This window comes from Trachemys scripta, chromosome 7, assembly GCF_013100865.1.
Source record: "Trachemys scripta elegans isolate TJP31775 chromosome 7, CAS_Tse_1.0, whole genome shotgun sequence".
Taxonomy (NCBI): Eukaryota; Metazoa; Chordata; order Testudines; family Emydidae; genus Trachemys; species Trachemys scripta.
Genome location: NC_048304.1, coordinates 54,368,607 through 54,391,507, shown reverse-complemented (window position 1 = coordinate 54,391,507; position 22,901 = coordinate 54,368,607). Strand labels below are relative to the sequence as shown.

Sequence of the window (22,901 nt, the reverse complement as noted above, 5' to 3'; positions counted from 1 at the left end):
AGTGAAACAAATTCTGATTATATGACGCTGGGAAGGAGTGTACATAGTTTGGAGAATGGAATTAAAATACTCTATTGATAAACTGAAAAAAGGGCTAAAAATCAGTAAAAAGAGAGAGATAACTGCAGAGAAACACGTCTATGAAGGATTAATCAACTGCACAAAAACAGAGCAAAGATACACTGCATATAGGCACAAGACAGCATCTAGTCGCCATAATGGATGATAAATTAAACAAGTCAACAATACAATGTTGTAAGAGAGGTTGTATTAATAGCAGTAATAAATGTAAAACATTATTCCACTTTCATCCACACTGATTATGGCTATGGTTCAATTCTAAATACTTTTCCCCCAGCACCAGGCCTGTGGCCGCCAGGGAGAGAGAGCTCTCCTTCCCAGCCTCAGCTCTGTGGCTGCTGTGGCGGGGGAGAGATCCCCCCTCCTTCCCAGCCCCAGCTCAGGGGCTGCTGCGGCAGGGGAGAGAGGGCACATCCATCACATTAGAAAGGTAAGACTACTGATATTAAAATATGAGTTGTGTGCTTGTATTTTTAGAACAAAAAAAAAATATTAAGTTTTTTATATAGCACTTTTATCCAAAGCGCTTTACAATAGTTAGCTAATGGTACAAACAATATTTGAAGAGATCATTAAGTGGTCCGCCGAGACTCTCAGCAATTTTCTAGTGATCTGCAGAAAAAAAAAAGTTTGAGAACCACTGGGTTAGAGGGATGGTCTAAGATTCGTTGTCATTAGTTCATGGAACACAGGATAAGTAGTGAATTGGACTCACACAGCATGTAAATCGCACATGTGCTCATGGCCCCACAGTGTGGGGGTATAAATTGCACAGTTCTTTCCATATCCTGATCATTATGAGATTTACAGGAGTAAGAAATACCACATCTGAAATGATGTTTTTGCCAAGACCACTAAGATGGTCATCATTTAACAGAAGTGAACTCTGTTTGATGGAGGGGAAGGGAAAAAGCTTCCTGAAATTTACTATGTTTGAGGCATATTCACTTGAAGAGGGAATGCTTTATCACTGAAGTTTCATAAGGCATAATCCCTCTCCCCAGATATTAATCTATCATAATTGCCTCACTGGAAAAATTACCTGTTCATAAAAGCTGGTCATTTACCAGTATCCCCGATTTTAAAAAAAACACCCATCTTAATGGGAGGGATAAGTGCCTAGCAAAATAAAAAGCCTTTACAAAAATAATACTGAATATGTGGAATTAAATTCCTGAAATGAAACAAGCTTAGGACACCTCAGTTCAGCTTCAACAGGCCTATGTTCCAAGTCATTTGGCACAAAGTGTAATACTTTTTTGGTTAGAAGGAAATTACACTGAAAGCACAAAGAGATTGAATTCTTCTCTGACCCCAGACTCTGAAGACGGTGTCTCCAGAACAGGGCTGCTGAAGTGGTGTGTGTGTGTGTGTGTGTGTGTGTGTGTGTGTGGGGTGAACTCAAGCCTGATCAGAGACTGACTGTCCTCAGACCCCATGAAAGGAAGGTCTCCAAAGTCAGAATGAGATACAAGATGAGCAATTCCTCTTGCGTTCCAAGACAGAGTCTTCGGAGACAGGTAAAAGTCCCTACCATCCCAGCCTTCCATGTAACACTGTACCAGGTGCTCATGACGATGGTCATTGCTGTCTGGTCCTCTTCAGGAAGATCTCATGCATATAATCCCAAAATCTTCCCTGATGAGACTCGTTGTGGTGAATCATGGTGGTGAGAGCCTCACCCTGGTCAAGACTCTGCCAATAATCCTGTAGCCACATCTCCTTCCAGCTGAAACATAGAAGAGGGAAAGCACAACAAGCCATTAGAAAGTGAGGGGGTCTGAAACGGAACCAAAATTAAGACTGAATTCCTCTCTCACCTAAGAGGGGACTATGAAGGACAGAGGTTGGGGAAGCTCATTATTAAATATTGGCATTACTGAGTCACCGTGCTCTCTCTCAATCAGGAATTCTCAAACTTTTTCTATTGGTGACCCCTTTCACACAGCAAGCTTCCGAGTGCAACCCCCCCCCCTTATAAATTAAAAACACAAACTATTTTTAAGTGCTAAATGTACCACACATTTTTATTTAAATTATTGTTATAAGCAGAAAAGTTATTTTTTTAACTAGTTACTGTTTAATACTGGGGTCAGGGCACAAAGAAACTTTGTCAAAGCAGACTTAGTGCCCCATTGCCACCCTTACTTCTGTGCTGCTGCTGGCAGCAGGCATTGCCTTCAGAGCTGGGTGGCTGGAGAGTGGCAGCTGCTGGCCGGGCACCCAGCTCTGAAGGCAGCACAGCCACCAGCAGCAGTGCAGAACTGCAGAAGTAAGGGTGGCAATGCCACACTATGCCACCTGTACTTCTGTGTCACGTTTGATCTTTGCACTTGGAGACATGGCTATGGGGGGCAGGGACTAAAGCAAATTTTAGGGTGGCTATAGCCCCTGCAAGCCATCCCTCCTAGCACCACGCCTGCCTGTATGTGTGTGTGTTAAATTATAAATTACCTTTTTTTTCCCCCCCATATCAGTGTTCTGATTGGTCTGCAGTTTAATGCAGCTCTTCAGCTGCTGAACAATCAAGCCCTCTAATGTTGTCTCAAGACAACAAATCTGTGCACATGATACTACAATCCCCAGAGTCCCAATTCCTTAAAGTATAAAAATATACTTTGTTTAGGAACAACAATCACTGCATTATATGTTTACAATACTTCTGAAGTAAATACAGTACATTGTAACAGAAAGGTGTGTGTAATTTTCTAAAATGCTAGATTTAAATTATATATTGTGTAGCAGTTGCTCTGTTTCATGCAGGTGTTTGAGACCCCCATGTAATAACCGCATGACCCCGTTTGAGAACCCCAGCTCTAAATGTATTCAAAGAAACCTGAAGGGAATTTACATAGCAGAAACTACGACACCTTAGTACTGGCTTTGGAACTTGCTTAGATTTTGTGTTTGTGAATTTAGTGCTAGGGTAAGATAGAACATCAACAGCTTTAAAGAATGAAGTCCTCTAATAAAATAAACCCTTGCACAGAATCCTAACCTGGAACAACCACCTCTAGGAGCGTCAAAGTAGCTCTCCATGGCCCATATAGCGATAACTGGAGATGGGGTGAGACCACAACTCATATCATAGTAAACACTAAACAGCTATCAGATGGGAACAGCTTTTGGTCATAAGAAGCCTAGGCTGTATTTGAATCAGTAATCAAGAGAGGAAAGGCTTTGAATCCCATCAATCCCTTGAGCCTTACAGTTACTCAGCTTTTTTTTTTTTTTTTTGGGTGGGTGGGAGATATACTAAGGTTCTCAAACTTTGTCATAGCATGGACTACATCTTAACAGAAAGTGTGTGTATGGCAGCTCCCTTCCCATTCATGGTCATATGGAGCACCTCCTCTCCCATTCATATTGTGACAGAGTACGCCAAAGCTTCATGTAAGTAATCACGGAGGTTGTTCCATGACTAGCTAAACCTGGCAGGTTCATGATGATCCCTAACATTCAGCCTCTCATGGAATATGTTCCCTCCTCAGCCAAGCAAGAATATCACAGATTCTGGCCACAAAAACTGAGTGGGATGCCATTTCAAACCTGTCCATATCAGCTACACAGTACTTATTGCTCATCCATGGTGCCAAGCTCATTTGTCGTCCCCCCCCGCTGCCAAGATGATGAGTACAGCACTTTTGGCACCAATTCTACTCATCAGAGGATGAATAAATCTTCAAGCCTGTGTTGTCCAGAAGCAATCCTCACATATATAGTACAAGAGTCCCAAAGGAATTGTACAGTTTGGTCAGAGAAATGTTCTTTGTGAACATTGAAATGTGTATGTACATTCTAGACCAATAGAAAGAACGGTTACTTACCTTCTGTAACTGTTGTTCTTCAAGATGTGTTGTTCACGTCCATTACACATTAGGTGTACGCGCGCCGCATGCACGGACGTCGGAAACTTTTTCCCTTAGCGGCTCCCGTCGGGCCGGCAGGGCCCCCTCCTTCCCGCCAGAGCGGCGCCCCGCTCCAGGGTATATATATCCCTGCCGACCCGACCCCTCCGGTTCCTTCTTGCCGGAGACTCCGACAGAGGGGAAGGAGGGCGGGAAGTGTAATGGACGTGAACAACACATCTCGAAGAACAACAGTTACAGAAGGTAAGTAACCGTTCTTTCTTCTTCGAGTGATTGTTCACGTCCATTACGCATTAGGTGATTCCCAAGCTTACCATTGGAGGTGGGTAGGAGTCAAGGTACAACTGACTGTAGCACAGCCCGGCCGACCATTGCGTCCTCTCTGGTCTGATGATGGATCGCGTAGTGGGCTGTGAACGTATGCACGGACGACCAGGTGGCCGCCGTACAGATCTCCTGGATAGGGACCTGCGCCAAGAAGGCCGTTGAGGACGCTTGGGCCCTAGTCGAGTGGGCCCGGATCTCTGGGGCCGGAACATTGGCGAGCTCATAACAGGTGCGTATACAATGCACAATCCATGCCGACAAGCGTTGTGTCGAGATAGGCAAGCCTTTCATACGTTCCGCAATAGCAATGAACAGCTGAGGTGTTCTGCGGAACGACCTGGTCCGCTCCAGGTAGAATGCCAACGCCCTTCGAACATCCAGGGTATGTAGGCTGCGGTGGCGAGGGTCCGTATGGGGTTTTGGAAAGAATACCGGTACGCAAATGTCCTGCCCCATGTGAAACTGCGATACCACTTTTGGAAGGAATTTGGGGTGCGGCCTCAGTTGCACCTTATCCTTATGGAACACTGTATAGAGTGGTTCCAAAGTGAGGGCCCTCAATTCCGATACCCTTCTGGCCGACGTGATGGCCACGAGAAACGCTACCTTCCACGAGTGGTGCGTGAGGGAGCAAGAGGCTAGGGGCTCAAAGGGGGGACCCATGAGTCTTGTTAGGACAAGGTTCAGATTCCACGCCGGGACAGGCGGGCGTGAGTAGGGAAACACCCTGTCCAGCCCCTTGAGGAATCGGGTCACTGTGGGGTTGGAGAACACCGACACTCCCAACTCTCCTGGATGGAAAGCCGAAATAGCGGCTAAATGCACTCTAATCGAGGTGGGCACAAGGCCTTGATTCTTGAGGTGCAGTAGGTAATCTAAGATTAATGGAACTGAGGCCTGTAAAGGTCGTATGCGTAGAGGTTCGCACCAGTGGGAGAACCTCTTCCATTTTGCCAGGTAGGTCGCTCTTGTAGAGGGCTTTCTACTATTAAGGAGGATTTGCTGAACCCGGTGAGAGCACCTGTGTTCTGCATCGTTCAGCCAGAGAGATACCATGCCGTGAGATGTAGCGAAGACAGGTTCGGGTGGAGCAGGCGACCTTTGTCTTGTGTGACTAGGTCGCGATGGAGGGGGAGGGTGATTGGATCGGCTATGGACAGTTCCAGCAGGGACGTGAACCAATGCTGGCGTGGCCAGGCCGGGGCGATAAGTATGATCGTCGCCCTGTTCCTGCGGGTCTTGAGGAGAACCTTGTGTATGAGTGGGAACGGAGGGAAGGCGTATCTCAGGCTCCCTCCCCATGGGATCGTGAAGGCATCTGCTAATGATCCCTGGCTGAGGTTCTGGAATGAGCAGAACTGAGGGCATTGGCTGTTGTCCCTGGTGGCGAACAGATCCACCCGGGGAAAGCCCCACCTCCGGAAGATCGAATGCAGGACGTCTCACCTCAACGTCCATTCGTGCATTCGGTAGGATCGGCTGAGGCGAGCCGCTAAGCCGTTTTGAATCCCCGGAAGATACGTCGCAATGAGGTGTATCGCATGGGCTATACAGAAGTCCCATAATTTGAGTGCCTCGTGACAGAGGGGAGAAGACCGGGACCCACCCTGCTTGTTTATATAGAACATGGCGGTAGTGTTGTCCGTCAGGACTGCCACGCTGTGACCTTTTATGGTGGCGCGGAAGGTCTGACAGGCGAGGCGAACTGCTCTTAGCTCCTTCAGATTGATGTGAAGCAGCCTGTCTTCTCTGGACCACAGCCCTTGTGTCCGCAGTTCCCCCAGGTGCGCTCCCCAACCCAGGTCCGATGCATCTGTTACCAACGTCAGAGTGGGCTGTGGGGCAGCGAAGGGGATCCCTTCGCATACCTGTTGGTGATCGAGCCACCAGCGGAGCGAGCTCAGCACCTGGTTTGGGGTCGTTACTACTTGATCCAATGGGTCTCTGTTGGGGCGGTGTGTGTGGGCGAACCACAAATGTAAAGGCCGGAGCCTTAGGCGAGCATGTCTGACCACGTGTGCGCAAGCTGCCATATGCCCCAGAAGCTGCATGCAACACCTTGCCGTTGTCGTGGGGAACTTTTGGACTGAGCTGACGGCTCTCTGAATTGACATGAACCGTGCCTCTGGTAGGCTTGCCTGTGTGGCTACCGAGTCCAGGGTCGCACCTATGAAGTCCAGCCTCTGTGTGGGGACTAACATGGACTTGGGCACATTGACCCGGAGGCCGAGCTTGTCGAACGTCTGCAAGGCCAGCGTCACGTGAGATCGGACCTCGTCCTCCGACCTGCCCGCGAGAAGCCAATCGTCCAAGTACGGGAACACACACATCCTTCTTTTTCGAAGGAAGGCTGCTACCACGGACATGCACTTCGTAAACACTCGTGGTGCTGATGCCAGGCCGAAGGGCAGGACCGTAAATTGGAAATGGCGCTGGTTGACAACGAAGCGCAGAAACCGCCTGTGGGCCGGATTGATTGCGATGTGAAAATAGGCATCTTTCATATCGAGGACAGCGTACCAATCCCCTGGATCCAGGGATGGGATAATAGTTCCAAGGGAGACCATACAGAAGCGCGCCTTGATCAGAAACTTGTTTAGATCGCGCAGGTCCAAAATAGGACGGAGGCCCCCTTTCGCCTTGGGGATCAGGAAGTATCTGGAGTAGAATCCTTTTCCCCTTAGGTCTGGTGGGACCTCTTCTACTGCTCCTGCAGCGAGAAGGGTCTGTACCTCCTGTATGAGGAGTTGCTCGTGAGAAGGGTCCCTGAAGAGGGACGGGGAAGGGGGATGGCAGGGAGGGGGCGAGGAAAACTGGAGGGTATAGCCCACCTTCACTGTGTGCAGGACCCAGCGGTCCGATGTTATGCGCGACCATGCCCGGTAGAAATGGGACAGGCGGTCCTTGAAACCCAGAGGAGGATCCGATATAGAAAGTGGTACGCTGTCCTCGGGTGTAGCTTCAAAAGCCTGGTTTATTCCCTGGCTGTGGCTTGCCCTGGCCGTGATTCTGGCCTTGGCTAGACGTATTGTTACGTCTCCGCCTGTTATCCCTGCCTCGCCGGCGGTAAGGCTCGTGCCGGGGGCGAGGGTGGTATTGCCTCTACGGTGGCTGGGGTTTAAAGGGCTTACGCTGCGTTACCGGGGTGTGCATACCCAACGACTTAAGGGTCGCACGTGAGTCCTTAAGGCTATGTAGCCTGGCGTCTGTTTGGTCGGAGAACAAGCCCGAACCTTCAAACGGGAGGTCCTGCAGTGTGGTTTGCACCTCTGGTGGAAGACCTGAAGCCTGTAACCACGCCGAACACCTCATCACGACTCCTGATGCGATTGTCCTAGCCGCAGCATCGGCTGAGTCGAGGGAGGCCTGCAATGAGGTCTTGGCCACCGCCATCCCCTCGTCTACCAGGGCCGTGAATTCCTGGTGCGCGTCAGGTGGGAGGGAGTCCTTAAACTTGGCGACTGATGCCCAAGAGTTAAAATTGTGCCTGTTCAGAATCGCCTGCTGATTGGCGATCCTCAGTTGAAGGCCCCCGGAGGAATAGACTTTCCTCCCGAACAAGTCCAGTCGCTTAGCTTCCTTGCCCTTGGGGGCCGGAGCTTGCTGGCCATGACGCTCTCTCGTTGACCGCCGAGACCACCAGCGAACAAGGGGACGGGTGTAAAAAGAGGAAGTCGAACCCTCTAGATGGGGCGAAGTATTTCCTCTCCACGCCTCTTGCAGTGGGTGCACTGGAGGCCGGTGTTTGCCACACCGTCTTATAGTTGGACTGCACTGTCCGTATGATGGGGAGAGCGACTCTGGAGGGGCCTTCTGGGCTCAGGATATCGACCATGGGGTCTTCCTGTTCTACGGTCTCCTCCGCTTGCAAGCCCAGATTGAGGGCTACCCTGCGAAGCAGGTCTTGGTGTGCCCGATGGTCAATCGGGGGAGGGCCAGACACCCTGGTGCCCGCTACTGCCTCATCTGGCGAGGAAGAAGAGGTCGGGGCCTTCTGCCCATCCTCATTGTCCTGCAGCCCGGCATCGACCAGTTGCTCCTCTGGAGCCTGACCCACAGTGTGGGACTGGGACGGTACCGTACTCGGTGCCGAGTCCACTCCTTCCCGCTCCGGTGGTCTAGAGACCGTTGCCTCCTTATGTGATGGCGGGCGGTGCCGCAGGGAGCGGGATCGGTATGCCGGTGGCCCGGATCTCGAGGCCCTCGATGGGGGCCCTTGCTGGTGGTAGGCCCAGGGTGTCCAGAATGGCCATTGGCTCGGCTGGCCCCACTGAGAATGGCCATAGTCCCTGCTGGCCTGCGATCTATGGCCATATCCACCGTACCGGTCCGAGTCAGTCCCCGAGACCACGGACGGTGACCTGGAAGGCCATGGCGGAGCCGTAGGATGGTGCCGGTCCGGGTTTGGGGAGTAGCGCCTCCGCGACCAGGATCTGGACTAGCGTCTCGTCGATCTGGACCTGGAACGGTACCGGCGGTCGCGGGACTGGGAACGGCTACGGCTGGTCGGTCTCGGGTCACGTACCGCTGACACCTTGCGGTGCCGACTCGTGCTGTGTTGCTGAGTCTGTGCCGACCGCTTGTTGAAGCCCGACTGCTGCGGTGCTTCCTGCGCTGAGGGTAACCGGGAGTCCGCCGAGGCGGAGCTCAACCGGGACCGGTTCCCGAAACGGTGACCTTGATGGGCGCACCATCGCCGGCTTGCCTCTGCGTGGCAGCTTCGGCGGAGCGTCCTCAGCGCGTGCAGGGGCCTCGACGGACAATGCAATGAGGTCCTTAGCTGCCTCAAACGTGTCCGGAGTGGAGGGCTGTTCCAAGAGCTCCTCCAGCCCTTCATCCTCACTCGACGCGCCCATCCCGGGGCTCGACGGCCCTTTCGGCACCGGAGCCACTACCGGGGTCTGTGCTGGGGCCGTACAGGCTTTAGGGGCACTCGAGGTTTTCGCCGGTGCCGCTCTTTTATGCGGGGAGCGTCCTTGGGCCTTAGGTTGGCCCTTCACTTTCGCCGGCGAAGACGACCGGCGTCGTACCTGTCCCTGCTGGGTCGGTGCCGTGGGCTTCGGTTGACCCACCGGCGCCGGTTCCCGCACCGATGCCGGCGTGCTTCGCATGGAGGCAGACGGTGCCATCGAAGTGGAGGGCTGTAATGCCATCTCCATGAGCAGCTGCTTAAGGCGAAAGTCTCTTTCTTTCTTAGTCCTAGGCTTGAAGGCCTTGCAGATCTTGCAGCGCTCTTTTTGGTGAGCCTCCCCCAGGCAGCGAAGACACGAGGCGTGGGGGTCGCTCAATGGCATAGGCTTGCGGCATGTGGCACAAGCCTTAAAGCCTTGGGCGTGCGGCATGCCCCGCCGCCCAGGGCTGGTGCCGGGGTTGAACAGACAACCACGGCAGGAACTTAAGTACTCTAATGAGCTGTTAACTACTGGCTCAACACTACTACAAACTAACTGATAACTGTTAATAGCACTAATGACTATTGCTAAGGGACACTCTCTGACGAGAGACAGAGTTGTTCCAACGCCGCCACGGACGGTAAGAAGGAACTGGAGGGGTCGGGTCGGCAGGGATATATATACACCCTGGAGCGGGGTGCCGCTCTGGCGGGGCGCCGCTCTGGCGGGAAGGAGGGGGCCCTGCCGGCCCGACGGGAGCCGCTAAGGGAAAAAGTTTCCGACGTCCGTGCACGCGGCGCGCGTACACCTAATGTGTAATGGACGTGAACAATCACTCGAAGAAGAATTAGTTTTCCCATTATCAGTAATGCCACTTGAAGTGGAAGGTTTCTTCCGAGTATATCTGTAGGGATCCCAGAACTTACCTTTCAGAACTGATCAATAAGCACAGCATTGGGGGCAGAGAAGCTTGCTCTTGCAGTCAAACTGCCTCAAATCTCATTAGGAGAAAGCAGCATTCAGATGTGCTGTGAGCCCTCTTCCATCAGTCCAGGATAGATGTCTTTTGTGGAACTGAACGTGTGTGTGGAAATAGAGAACAATCATTTGAAATATTTCCTCCAAGCCCTGAGAAGTGGTGGAGGGATAATGGAAAAGGAAGCATTCTGGGCCTGAATTTTGGGGAAATGAGGTTGTAAGTTAATCAGGTATCAGAGTTAATGTTTCATCCTCTTTCAGAAATGATCCATGGATCATTTTGGTTTATGATTAGGATTAAAATATATAAATTTAGATACTTTTCATGGGTAACATCATTTTATCAGCAAACTGCTAGTAACAGTTCTTCAAGTTCCAAACTGAAGCTGAGACTCAATGAATATCTCATGGGCTTCCCATAGGAATTACAGCCTTGATAAGGACAACCTGGCATTTTTCTTTTTACATCACCATTAACGGTTTTTGAGTGGGGAACATAATAAATTTCATTCTGAATTCAACTCTCTCCTTTCGGAATACTAAAAAGCTTGTGACCCGAAATGAAGGAACTAGCACTGAACTGTACATATACATGAGCTGGAGGATGGTGTGGACTGCACTCTCAGCAAGTTTGCAGATAACACTAAACTGGGAGGAGTGGTAGATATGCTGGAGGGTAGGGATAGGATACAGAGGGACCTAAACAAATTACAGCATTGGGCCAAAATAAACCTGATGAGGTTCAACAAGGACAAGTGCAGAGTCGTGCACTTAGGATGGAAGAATCCCATGCACTGCTACAGACTAGGGACCAAATTGCTAGGCAGCAGTTCTGCAGAAAAGGACCTAGGGGTTACAGTGGATGAGAAGCTGGATATGAGTCAACAGTGTGCCCTTGGTGCCAAGAAGGCCAACGGTATTTTGGGCTGTATAAGTAGGGGCACTGCCAGCAGATCGAGGGACATGATCATTCCCCTCTATTTGACATTGGTGGGGCCTCATCTGGAGTACCGTGTCCAGTTTTGGGCTCCACACTACAAGGATGTGGGAAAATTGGAAAGAATCCAGCGGAGGGCAACAAAAATGATTAGGGGGCTGGAGCACATGACTTATGAGGAGAGGCTGAGGGAACTGGGATTGTTTAGTCTGCAGAAGAGAAGAATGAGGCGGGATTTGATAGCTGCTTTCAACTACCTGAAAGGGGGTTCCAAAGAGGATGGATCTAGACTGTTCTCAGTGGTAGCAGATGCCAGAACAAGGAGTAATGGTCTCAAGTTGCAGTGGGGGAGGTTTAGGTTGGATATTAGGAAAAACTTTTTCACTAGGAAGGTGGTGAAGCACTGGAATGGATTACCTAGGGAGGTGGTGGAATCTCCTTCCTTAGAGGTTTTTAAGGTCAGGCTTGACAAAGCCCTGTCTGAGATGATTTAGTTGGGGATTGGTCCTGCTTTGAGCAGGGGGTTGGACTAGATAACCTCCTGAGATCCCTTCCAACCCTGATATTCTATGATTCTATATGTAATGAACACAGCAGCTGGCACATAAGTAAATCCATTTGTTCATGACTGAATACCAGTAATATCATAGAAGAAACAGCACATAATAAATTAAATTACTTCTCTTTACATAAGAGCATTTCAGAACATAAGATACTAGATCATTCTTATGGAGCCCAGCATGTATCAAGCCCTAAATAAATTCTTCATATAAAAGTACCCCCTATTCTCTCCCCAGAGGCAGCTACACTGCACCAGCAGCAACCTCTTTAGTCCAAAGGGGGTTTCAGAAAGATTAAAAGTGATCAGCCACTGGAAGAGGGAGCATCACCACCCAAACTGGTGTTTAACCACATTTTCATGCGGGCGACTCCTTCTTCAAAGCCAAACATTTTCAGTCACCTTACATTAAAAATGTTTGTTATAGTAAATGTATCAACAACAAGCCTCTCTCCCTTGTGTGTGTGCAGGCACGCACGCTTGGAACAGCTCACAGACAATACTCCGTGCCCCCCGCCTGCATCCACAGATTCCAGGTCAGGAGGGAGCCCTGTGAGCACCTAACCTAGCCGGGCCCCAGGCTGGGTGACACAGGCCAAAGAAACGGCCCACAAAAATTCCTGGGGCAGACGCCCTGTCTCCAGCCTGCCAGGGATGGGGACCCCGCCCTAGGGCCTGTTCCAGGGGAGCGAGGTTTGCGTTGCTTTGGATTGTAAGCCACTGCTCAGTGCCTCCCGCCCCCGGGGTGGGCAGCCAGACACCTGGGTCCCGCCGGCCCCACATTCACCTCCCAGGCGCAGACGGCCAGCACCAGGGGGCGGGTGGGGCTTTGAGCAGGGGGTTGGGCTAGTTGACCTCCTGAGGTCCCTTCCAACCCTGATATTCTATGATTCTATGATTAAAACAAATTAAAACCTAACACACCAGAAACTGAAACCAGAACAGCATTTAAGTCAAAGAAACCTTTGACCACCGGTAAACACCTTTATAACAAGAACAATTCTACTAGGCTAAATTATGTTATATCTATACTTGTGTGGGTTTGAAATTGTTCTGGTCTGTGCTTTTCCCGTCCTGAATTAAATTCTAGTGTGTGCATATAATGAGACTAGTGTACGTCTCCATCATCCCACTAGTATATTTCACTTCCACCTGGAGTATCTTATACTACCAAACATTTGTAACCTTAGGCTCCTATCCTCTGCAATCTAAGCATTTTCCCCTGACAGACATAACATTCAAAGACATTCAGGTAAGTAGGAAGGTGTTGTCACTCACCCTCCTAAACATGTAAGTTTTACAGTGATTTTGTCAAAAGCCCGATTCTGGAATATAAATTCATATCATTAGAACAGATGTGGCCCTTCCCCTCACACAAGAATTATGGGCAACAACTCTCCATTATATGCTCTTGAAAGTACTATACTACACAGCTCAAGAGTAATTTCAGGTTCTGGTTCCTAGTAAACAGGACCCCTCATCACAAGCAGATAGGTCACTAAGTCACAGTCAGAGTGGCCAAGGATTCAACTGTCTACAGAAACTGAACCATCCTCTCATACCTAGAAATAGTTTCTCTACGGGGTATGGCTACACTGCAATGCAAGCTCACACTGCAAACTTGGACTCAAGCCTATTGGGCCCCTTCCATCTATGCACAAATCACGCTAACTCAAGGCTCGGACCCCGAGTCGCAGGAGTCCATGGGGAGGGTCTGAACCTGAGTAAAATCAGGACCCCGGGTTCAAGCCCTATTGCTTTGCATTGTAGATGCAGAACCACTGGACTCATGCTCTAGGAGTCCACCAAAAGTATTCCACAATCCCATGTGGCCTCCTTGTCTTCTGGACAGTCAAGTTTTCCCACACTGCACCACGAACAAAGGGTTAGAGCAGTTACATTGCTAGGAAGTCTGGGATATGGGCGGTTGGACTTAGACCCACATAATGCAATGTAGGCGCTGGAGCCCCAGGTTGGGACCCAGGGTTTAACAATTGCTATTCTATGAAAGGTCTTGAGGCAATAGGGCTGCCAAGCCAGCACCTTTCAACAGCACTAAAGTCACTGTATTCAAGTGTTTAAAAAGATAAATGTATACCAAGTATGATTGTAAATACAAGCCTCACCCTTGTATATAAAGGTTATTGCACATGCAGACACACATTGTATGGTACAGTAATAGGGTAGAATCCCTTTAAATAGTTTGTGAGCACTCTAGTTGCTCTCACTGTTGTTTATGTTCAGAAGTCATCAGATCCTGCCAGGGCAGCAGCATATATATGTAGCTAGGCTTTGCACATTGTATATATAGTTAGTAAACAGCTATGAGGACCCAATTGTGCTTTTGTAGTTCCTACTTATTACATACATAATAAGCAAAAGACAACATACACGTTCTGACAGGCACAATAGGGTATCAGCCAAACTGATTTTGCTGGCTTGTGACACTATAGTCAGATTACGAAGCTTCATAAGACTGTAATTATGAAATTACACAACCATGGAACAAAACTAAAGTTTGGCACAAGACAGTGGCAATTCTGAGTTTCTGTCACTCCACTGATAGCTCTTTACTGTTCTTCTCTATTTTGGTGGCACAGATGGTTAAAGCCCAAATTCTCATCGGGAATCCTGCTGGTCACCTCATGGAAGCTGGACTGTATAGCATACAGATATCTTTCTACAGCAGATGGCCAGGAAGCATAGAAGTATTGTGTTGTGTGATCTCACCATTTTCCTCTGATCTGATGGCCTAGATACAAGTTATCTGTAAATAATGGGTGAGGGGTTTACTGTTGGTCAGCGAGACACTAAGGGAATATCTACACTACAAAATTAGGTCGATTTTATAGAAGTCGATTTTATACAGTCAATTGCGTACGTCCACACTAAGCGCATTAAGTTGGCAGAGTGCGTCCTCACTACCGCGGCTAGCATCGACTTACAGAGCGGTGCACTGTGGGTAGCTATCCCACAGTTCCTGCAGTCTCCGCTGCCCATTGGAATACTGGGTTAAGCTCCCAATTCCTGATGGGGCAAAAAATTTGTCACAGATGGTTTTGGGTACATGTCGTCAGGCCCTCTCCCTCCCTCCTTCTGTTAAAGCAATGGCAGACAATCGTTTTGTGCCCTTTTTCCGGGGTCCCGTCCGCCAGACCCGCTCAGCCTGCTGCCTGCCTGGATGATCGGAACCCCAGGCAGGCAGTGGGCTGAGCGGGGCCGACAGACGGAGTCCCAGACTGGCAGCGGGTTGAGCGGCTCAGCCGTCTGCCGGCTCCTGCCAGCTGGAGTCCTGCTCAGCCCCGCTCAGCTGGCAGACCTCGGTGAGGTAGATCAGGGGTGCCTGGACAGACATGGCTGTCCTCCTCTTAGAGCACCGAATGGGAGTGACTCCAGGTCATTCTCTTCTTTAAGTTTCGTCTCATGGAGATTCAGTCCTGCCTGGAATATCATGCGAGCTGGAGGCTTCTGCCTCAGGCTGCTCTCCCAGCCGGCCTTACCGCACGGTCGAACCTACCCCAGCCTGCCCCTTGCTCCCATGGGTCATAAAGCCTGGACAGTAGTAAGGAGCAGTTCAATTTGTGGAATGACAAATCCAGAATGAAGGATTGCACTCTATAGGCCACGTTAAAATTATTTCAGAGTCCTAGATAGCATTTAGTCCCTATAAAAGGCTTCATGAAAATTTCACCCCGTCCCTAACAAAAATGTTAATTTATCAGAGCAGCTGAAAGGGTAAGGAACCCGGGACTATAACTTAGAGAGAGCTTCCATATTATTTAACTCATAATTGATATAATTCAAAGTAAAATTTCACAGTGCAGTCTGTTCTAAGACTTAAAATGCAGGATGGGAGTCAGAAAAAGAACAGTGACCTGTTTCCACCCGGTTTTGAACCGGGGACGTTTCGCATGTCAGGTGAACATGATAACCACTACACTATGGGGCTTCTCTTTTTTTGCCACAGACTTTGCTGAATGCACAGGAATGTTTTCTCTAGCTACAGAAGCTACCTAATGCAATGTCTACATCTATGGCCTTCCTGTTCACAAAGCAGTCATGCCCCCGCCCAAGGCTGACACAGCGCGGAGTGCATGTGACACAGCAACCTGGCTCGGGCAGGATCGCTAGCGAGGCATGATACTTTTGATGTTAAGCAAACACAGCAATTCTTTCCTGGGCTCTGCCACTGAATGCCTCCATGCATTACGCTGTGCTCTATCAGTGCGGGAGGACTGCATGAGCTCGTAAAATATGTCATTGCAAGTGCGGGTTTTTTTGCCTTCTAATCTTCGATAACCTCAGGGATGGAGATGATAGGGGGAGCGTAGAAACATTCTGGGGGTACTGCAAGCTGAGTTCACCATGCTGGCCAAACACGAAATGAAATTCAAAAGTTCCTGGGGCTTTTCCTGTGTACCTGGCTAGTGCATCTGAGTTCAAAGTGCTGTCCAGAGCAGTCACAATGGAGCACTCTGGGATAGTGCCTGGAGGCCAATACCATCGAATTGCGTCCACAACTACCCCAAATTCGACCCGGCGGGTTGATTTCATTGCTAATCCCCTTGTCGGGGATGAGTACAGAAATCGATTTTAAGAGCCCTTTAAGTCGACAAAAATGGCTTAGTTGTGTGGATGGGTGCAGGGTTAAAATCGATCTAACGCTGCTAAATTCGACCTAAACTCGTAGTGTAGACCAGGACTAAGAGACCTCTGTGTAAGAGACCTACAACTTGGAATATGGAGCTACTGTATACACATCCACACAGATTGATGATCCCCTGACAGAACCATACATTACCCTAACTTGCATCCAGAAAATCTCTCCATGCCTATTCAATAGCAACTGTTACTTGCCTAAACTAAATCTCTTCTGCCACCTGCTGCTCAAGATGTCACCCTAACAAACAAATACAAGAAAAGAAAAAAGACCACCACCAAGGAAAGTAGTGAGTACTCATTCTATTAACAGTCATCTTGTATAGCTTCTCTTGACAGCTGTTTATAATGGGGGAGTGAATCTTTCTACTAAGAAAACACATTCCAAAAGCCTCTCAAAACAAGCAACAGAAGATAAAATCGTTTCAAAGCTTTTTGGAGCTCCTTTACTCAGGAGTTTGCTTTTGCAATTGGTCCATACATGGATCACTCGTGGTATTCTGAAAACAATAATGAAAAGGATATTAAATTTAAAATGAGATTTTTGTGTGCAATGAGTTTCATAAGGAATTATTATGACCTCAAGGTGAAATTTTGGGGGAGGGGAGACAGGACAGGGAGAAAGACATTTGTTAACATTGAATTTGGCCACTTTTAGTAGTATTCAAATGTAGAAAAACAGGTTCTTTTGAACAGTTAAGAAATTTCGAACACTTCTTTTGCACTTGGATAATTTAAATGCTTCTTTTTAAAACTTCAGACTTGCCTAAGACTTTCTCCCCGATGACAACACGTACCTCTGACACGTTAAACTATTTTACAAATAAGGTGATAGAGTTCTTCCTAGGGAGGGAGTCCTCTGATATTTGAATCAATCATTCTGTTTTGTTACATTAATAGTTTATACAGTGGAAATGGCAATAGGATATGGACATTTTCAGCAGCAGGTCGTGGTTCAAGAACAGCCACTGCCGACATTGGCTGGAAGATTTTACTATATGATGGCTGGCAGCTCATGTCACACGGATTGGGTAGACTCAAACCATTTCCTAAGGGGCAGGCATCTACAACACAAATCCCATCATGACAAGTGCCTAACTGACCTCTTTATTAGCCATCTTAGAGACACAAAGGACTAAATGGACAGTGAAAATTTAAATGTTTCTCAAGACTAGAAGTGGTTGCTTCAGAACAGATCTGATGTACATTGCTGGTAAAGTGGAGGGAAGCTTACACTGCCTCTGCCCAGGCTGAATCTGGCCTGTGGACAGAAGACTCCAGCCTTTAGGACTGTCAGTCCAGTATCTTTCACCAGCATTGTGCAAAAGCAGGGACAGGGCCCACTCATCCTGTTCTGAGAGTCAATCCCTTCTGAACAATTGAGACTAAGAACTGAGGTTCTACACAGACATTAAAGATCTTACTGTACTTTATATAAGAGTAGGAATTTGTCCCAGTGTCAAACACAATTTAGGGTGGGATTTTTCAAAGTGCTCAGGGTTGGCACAACTGCTCCAACTGAAGTAAGGGGGAATTTTATTATTGTCTTCATTGGGAACAGAGTTAGGCCAACACAGAGTACATTTGGAAATCACACCCTTAATGCAATAATAATCTTTTGTACTAAGTTACATAACATATTTCATCCAAGGACCTCAAAGTGCTTTGGAAAAGTGGGTACTGTTATCATTTTACAGATAGCTTGACATGCAGAAAGGTTAAATGACTTACCGAAGTCACAGTACATTTCAGTGGCAGAGTCAGGAACAGAATCCAGTTCTCCCAATCTTTTGCTTTAACCCGGGGCGGGCAAACTATTTGGCCTGAGGGCTGCATCAGGTTTTGTAAATTATATGGAGGGCCGGTTAGGGGAGGGGGTCATGGCCCGGCTCCCACCTCCTATCTGCCTCCCCCCCCCCCAACTCCTGCCCCATCCGGCCCCCCCAGGACCCCTGCCCCATCCAACCACCCCTTCTCCCTGTCCCCTGACTGCCCCCTGCCGCCCATCCAACCCCCCCTGCCCTTGCTGACTCCTGGGACCCCTGCTTCCATTCAAACCCCTGTTCCCCCCCCCAACCCCTATCAACACCCCCGCCCCCTGGCCACCACCCCAAACTACCCTGCCCTCTACCCAACACCCCCTGCTCCCTTACCGCGCTGCCAGGAGCACCAGTGGCTGGCGGCGCTACAGCCACGCCGCCCGGCTGGAGCCAGGCCATGTCGCCGTCGCCACCACGCTCAGAGCACTGGGTCAGGCCGGGCTCTGTAGCTGCGCTGCCCTAGGAGCTCACAGCCCCGTGGCCCAGAGCATTGCGCCGGCGGCGGAGAGAGCTGAGGCTGCAGGGAAGGAGGGACAGCAGGGGAGGGGCCGGGGGTGAGCCTCCCGGGCCCGGAGCGTGGGGGCCAAGCAGGACGGTCCGGCGGGCCAGATGTGGCCCATGGGCTGTAGTTTGCCCACCCCTGCTTTAACCACGAACCAATGCTCTCTACAAATTCCCCCCCTTTTAAACACATGGCTGTACACAGCAAACATGACTCTTACTTCCACTTAAGGGATGTCATACATTTCAGCGCTGCTCTACATATGTAGTTTGAGAAGCATTTTGGAATCCTTCAGGATGAAAAGTATTAGACAAACCTGTATTAACTGGGCTTTTATAAAATGATTTTGTAAAAACAACATTCATACAATACCTGTCTCCTGCAGAGAGATCCTCAATGTTTCCAAAGCCAGGGGCTGGCATGGGACACCCCATGTGTGTGAACTGAGCTACGTGGGGTTCAGGAGCTGGCACTTTCCCACGAGATTTCTTATGATCCCTCTCACCAGCGACTCGAATGTTCTCCCTGTCACAGATGAAACACTCAAAGCCGTTCAGGTAATTGGGCAAAGTCATGTCATTCACTCCCCACTCACGCCTCTCCATGTTCTCCAGCAGAAACTGGTTTGTAATGCCTCCCGGCTTCTTATACTCTAGGTATTTCAAATACTCCTCTCCATTCCTGTCCAGGAAGTCAAGGAACTGTGCAAGCTCTTGGGGGCTTCGGAAATCATCCACGAGGATGATGGAGAGTTCATCAGGCATCCAGTCCCGCACAGATGGGGAGCCTCGGTATACAGGGATGGCGCCCAAATGCATTGGACGCCACAGCTTCTCGGTCATGTAGTCATTGCATATGGCATTCTCCATCGCAAGATGAAACTTGTACCTGGAGATAAAGGTCATGAATTCAGAATCCTCTGTTGTGGCTGTAGAAGTGTCCCTCAGCCTCTCACTGGGAAGCTCTCGGTTATTCAGGCATTTACCATAGGAGTCTACCTAAAATAGTAATAATCATCTTTACAAAAGATTTCTCTGTTTTAAACTTATTTTCAGTGGAGAGTTCCCTTCTCCCTTATTTTCAGTGGAGAGATTCCTTCTGACCAGTTCCTAAGAATCTGAACTTGGCCTCTCACTCCAACATCTTCCTTCTCAACAAGTGGAGTCAGCCAAAAAATTCTAACACATCTAATATTCACTGGAGAATATTTACATTTCAACCCTTCTTCCTCTTCCAAGCACTCAATTCCTTTCCCAACAGGTTAAGAGGAATTCCCCAAGTCAATTGCAGCTCCTTGTATCCAGCAGCAGAACTGGGCCCTAGATGTTAACCATAGCTGACAGACACAAGATGCAGCACCTCATTCCCTCCCTCACCAACTCCTGTTCTGCATTGCCCACTACATAAATATAGCAACAGGTTTCAGAGGGATAGCCGTGTTACTCTGTATCAGCAAAAACAACGAGGAGTCCTTTGTGGCACCTTAGAGACTAACACATTTATTTGGGCAAAAGCTTTCGTGGGCTTCATCAGATGCATGGTGAGGAAAATACAGCAGGCAGGTACAAATACACAGCACATGAAAAGTATCAACATTTTTGTAGTGACCCAGTCACCCTCAGTCTTTATTCAGGCCTAATTTGATGGTGTCAAGTTTGCAAATTAATTCCAGTTCTGCAGTTTCTCGTTGAAGTCTGTTTTTGAAGATTTTTTGTTGAAGAATTGCCACTTTTAAGCCTGTTATTGAGTGTCCAGGGAGACTGAAGTGCTCTCCTACTGGTTTTTGAATGTCACAGTTCTTGATGTCTGATTTGTGTCAATTTATTTGTTTGCCTAGAGACTGTCTGGTTTGTCCAATGTACATGGCAGAGGGGCATTGCTGGCACATGATGTCATATATCACATTGGTAGATGTGCTGGGTCATTACAAAAAATAAATTTTCCCTCTGTTGATACTCACATCTTCTTGTCAACTGTTGAGAATGGGCCACATCTACCATGATTGAATTGGCCTCGTTAGCACTGACCCCCCACTTAGTAAGGCAACTGCCATCTTTTCATGTGCTGTGTATTTATACCTGCCTACTGTATTTTCCACTCCATGCATCTGATGAAGTAGGTTATAGCCCATGAAAGTTCTAAGGTGCCACAAGGACTCCTTGTTGTTTTTGCTGATACAGAGTAACACGGCTATCCCTCTGAAACCTGTCGCTATATTTATGTAGTGGGCAATGCAGAACAGGAGTTGGTGAGGCTCATTTTTTTTTTTGTAATTTTCTCTTAAAATAATACTGACACAGCACTTCACAAAGGCTATACAGACATCAATTAATCCATATCAATCTGTAACCCACTAACCCCCCTTTTTTACCCTATGACTGCAGGGATGTTAACGGGGCACTCCACCTTGAAAGGTCCCTTAGAATATGTGCTAACTACATATGCTAAATAATCGGTTCCAACTTGTATTTAGCTGTGCCTGTGACACTAGTACTTTTTCCACACTTGAAGAGCTCTGTGTAGCTCGAAAGTGTGTCTATCTCATCAACAGAAGTTGGTCCAAAAGTTAGTCTCTAATCTTCTGGGACTGATACAGTTACAACAACACTGCATACAGCCTCAAAAACTGAGTTAACAGCAGATCTTTGGTCTACAATACAAGCTGTAACCCTGTCCGAACAGAGTTGTTAGTAATTCTATAACTGAACAAGTGCTGAACATTATTTCTCATTTACAAGTACAGCTAAACTGTGTTCAGCTAACATGATTGCTAGCAAGAGTGTTTATACATTATTTAATCTCCTAAGGGTAGCCCTGATTTTGACAATAAGACAAATAGTTAAACCCTCAGGCTAGTCCTCATTCCCATTACAACCCAATTACCTCATCAGTATGAGGCCAGATATAGGATGCTCCAAACCAGGTAGGCTAGACCCGTTTTCATCAGCCTGAGGGTGTAGATTGCTCCCCCTCATGCCAACCAGGTTACTAACTCACCCTTACTCAGTCCCCAAAGACAGTCATAGTTATCAGCCCCTCTTGGGTCTCCAGTGCTTGACTTGTCATGAAAGGGGTGCTGGAGCGCAAGCAATTTTTACACATTAGTAACTTGTGCAGCAAGCTCAGAGGTGCCAGGGCTATGAACGGCCAAGCCTAGAGATATCGGTGCTGAACTCTGGTTCAAATTAAGCATAGCGTGTCTCCCCAACTCCTCTCTCTGCTTTCCCCCAGTAGCCCGAGCAGTTACCTGGATGTACTTCATCAGCTCCCGCACGTATCTGTCCCTGTCGGAGGGGACATCGCAGTGGGACTGCACGTACAGCACCGGGGCATAGCCCCGCTTTCGCCACCGCTCCTTTTCCGCCAGGGGTAGGGCGGCCCGGCGCAGGTAATCCAGGCTGGGCAGCCACTGCAGGGTCAGGGGATAGTCCGACTCCCTCCGGAAGGTGGCCGTGTAGTTGAAGAGGCTGATGCCGGGCCGGTGGGAGAGCAGGTAGTTGTTCATGGGGGATTCCTCGTGGAGCAGCGCCCAGGTCTGGTGGGGCAGCCGCGGCAGCGGCGCCTCGTAGGCCCGGAAGTCCGTCCCGTAGAAGATGATAGCCTTAGTGCGCTGCTGCAGCGCCACGCGCCGGCGCCGGGTCACCAGGCAGGAATGGCGCGCGCAGTCGATGCGCTCCGTGTCCCCTGGGAAGTGTGGGAAGAGGCCCGGGCTCCACCACAGCAGGATGGGCAGCTCCCGGTTGCGGCGGGTGTCGCCGTTCCCAGGGCCCCGGTACGAGGCCGCAACAACCGCCCCGAACTCCACCGGGGGCAGGCCGGTGCTGGGCTGGAAAGGGGAGCGGCCGCGGGGCTCGGGCGGCCCCTCTGCGGGCTCCCACTCTCCAGCTGCGAGCGGCCCGGCCACTGCGGCCAGCACCAAGCTCGCTGCAAGGCAACAGCGCGGCCAGCCCACCCAGCCCTGCCCGCCGCCCCGAACGCCCATTGCTGGCAGCTCCGCGCGAGCGCCTGCCAGCCCTGTGTCCAGCCCCGCCCCTTTACAAGCCCCTGGCACTCCAGCCCCTCCCTGTGCTGTGGCTAGAGTTGCCAACTGTCCAATCACACAAAGCCAAACATTCTTGCCCCGGCCCCCCCACTTCTCTAAGGCCCCGCCCCATTCCCCCCCTCCTTCCAGCGCTCGTGCTTCCTCCACCTTAACTCATTTTCACCAGGCTCGAGCAAGTGGTTGGGGTACAAGAGGGGATGCAAACTCAGGGAGGGGGGTTGGGTTGCTGGTCCAA

At 49.4% G+C, this 22,901-nt stretch overlaps 1 protein-coding gene across 1 annotated transcript; it reads right to left on the bottom strand.

Moving 5' to 3' along the window:
- Nucleotides 1–546: 546 nt before the first annotated feature.
- On the bottom strand, nucleotides 547–22,643 carry FUT11 (fucosyltransferase 11). The gene is made up of 3 exons (XM_034776797.1): nucleotides 21,872–22,643; nucleotides 18,997–19,622; nucleotides 547–1,810 (listed from the first exon to the last, which is right to left on the bottom strand). The coding sequence occupies exons 1-3, from the start codon at nucleotides 22,604–22,606 to the stop codon at nucleotides 1,663–1,665; spliced, it is 1,509 nt and encodes a 502-aa protein (XP_034632688.1). The 5' UTR covers nucleotides 22,607–22,643; the 3' UTR covers nucleotides 547–1,662.
- Nucleotides 22,644–22,901: the final 258 nt, after the last annotated feature.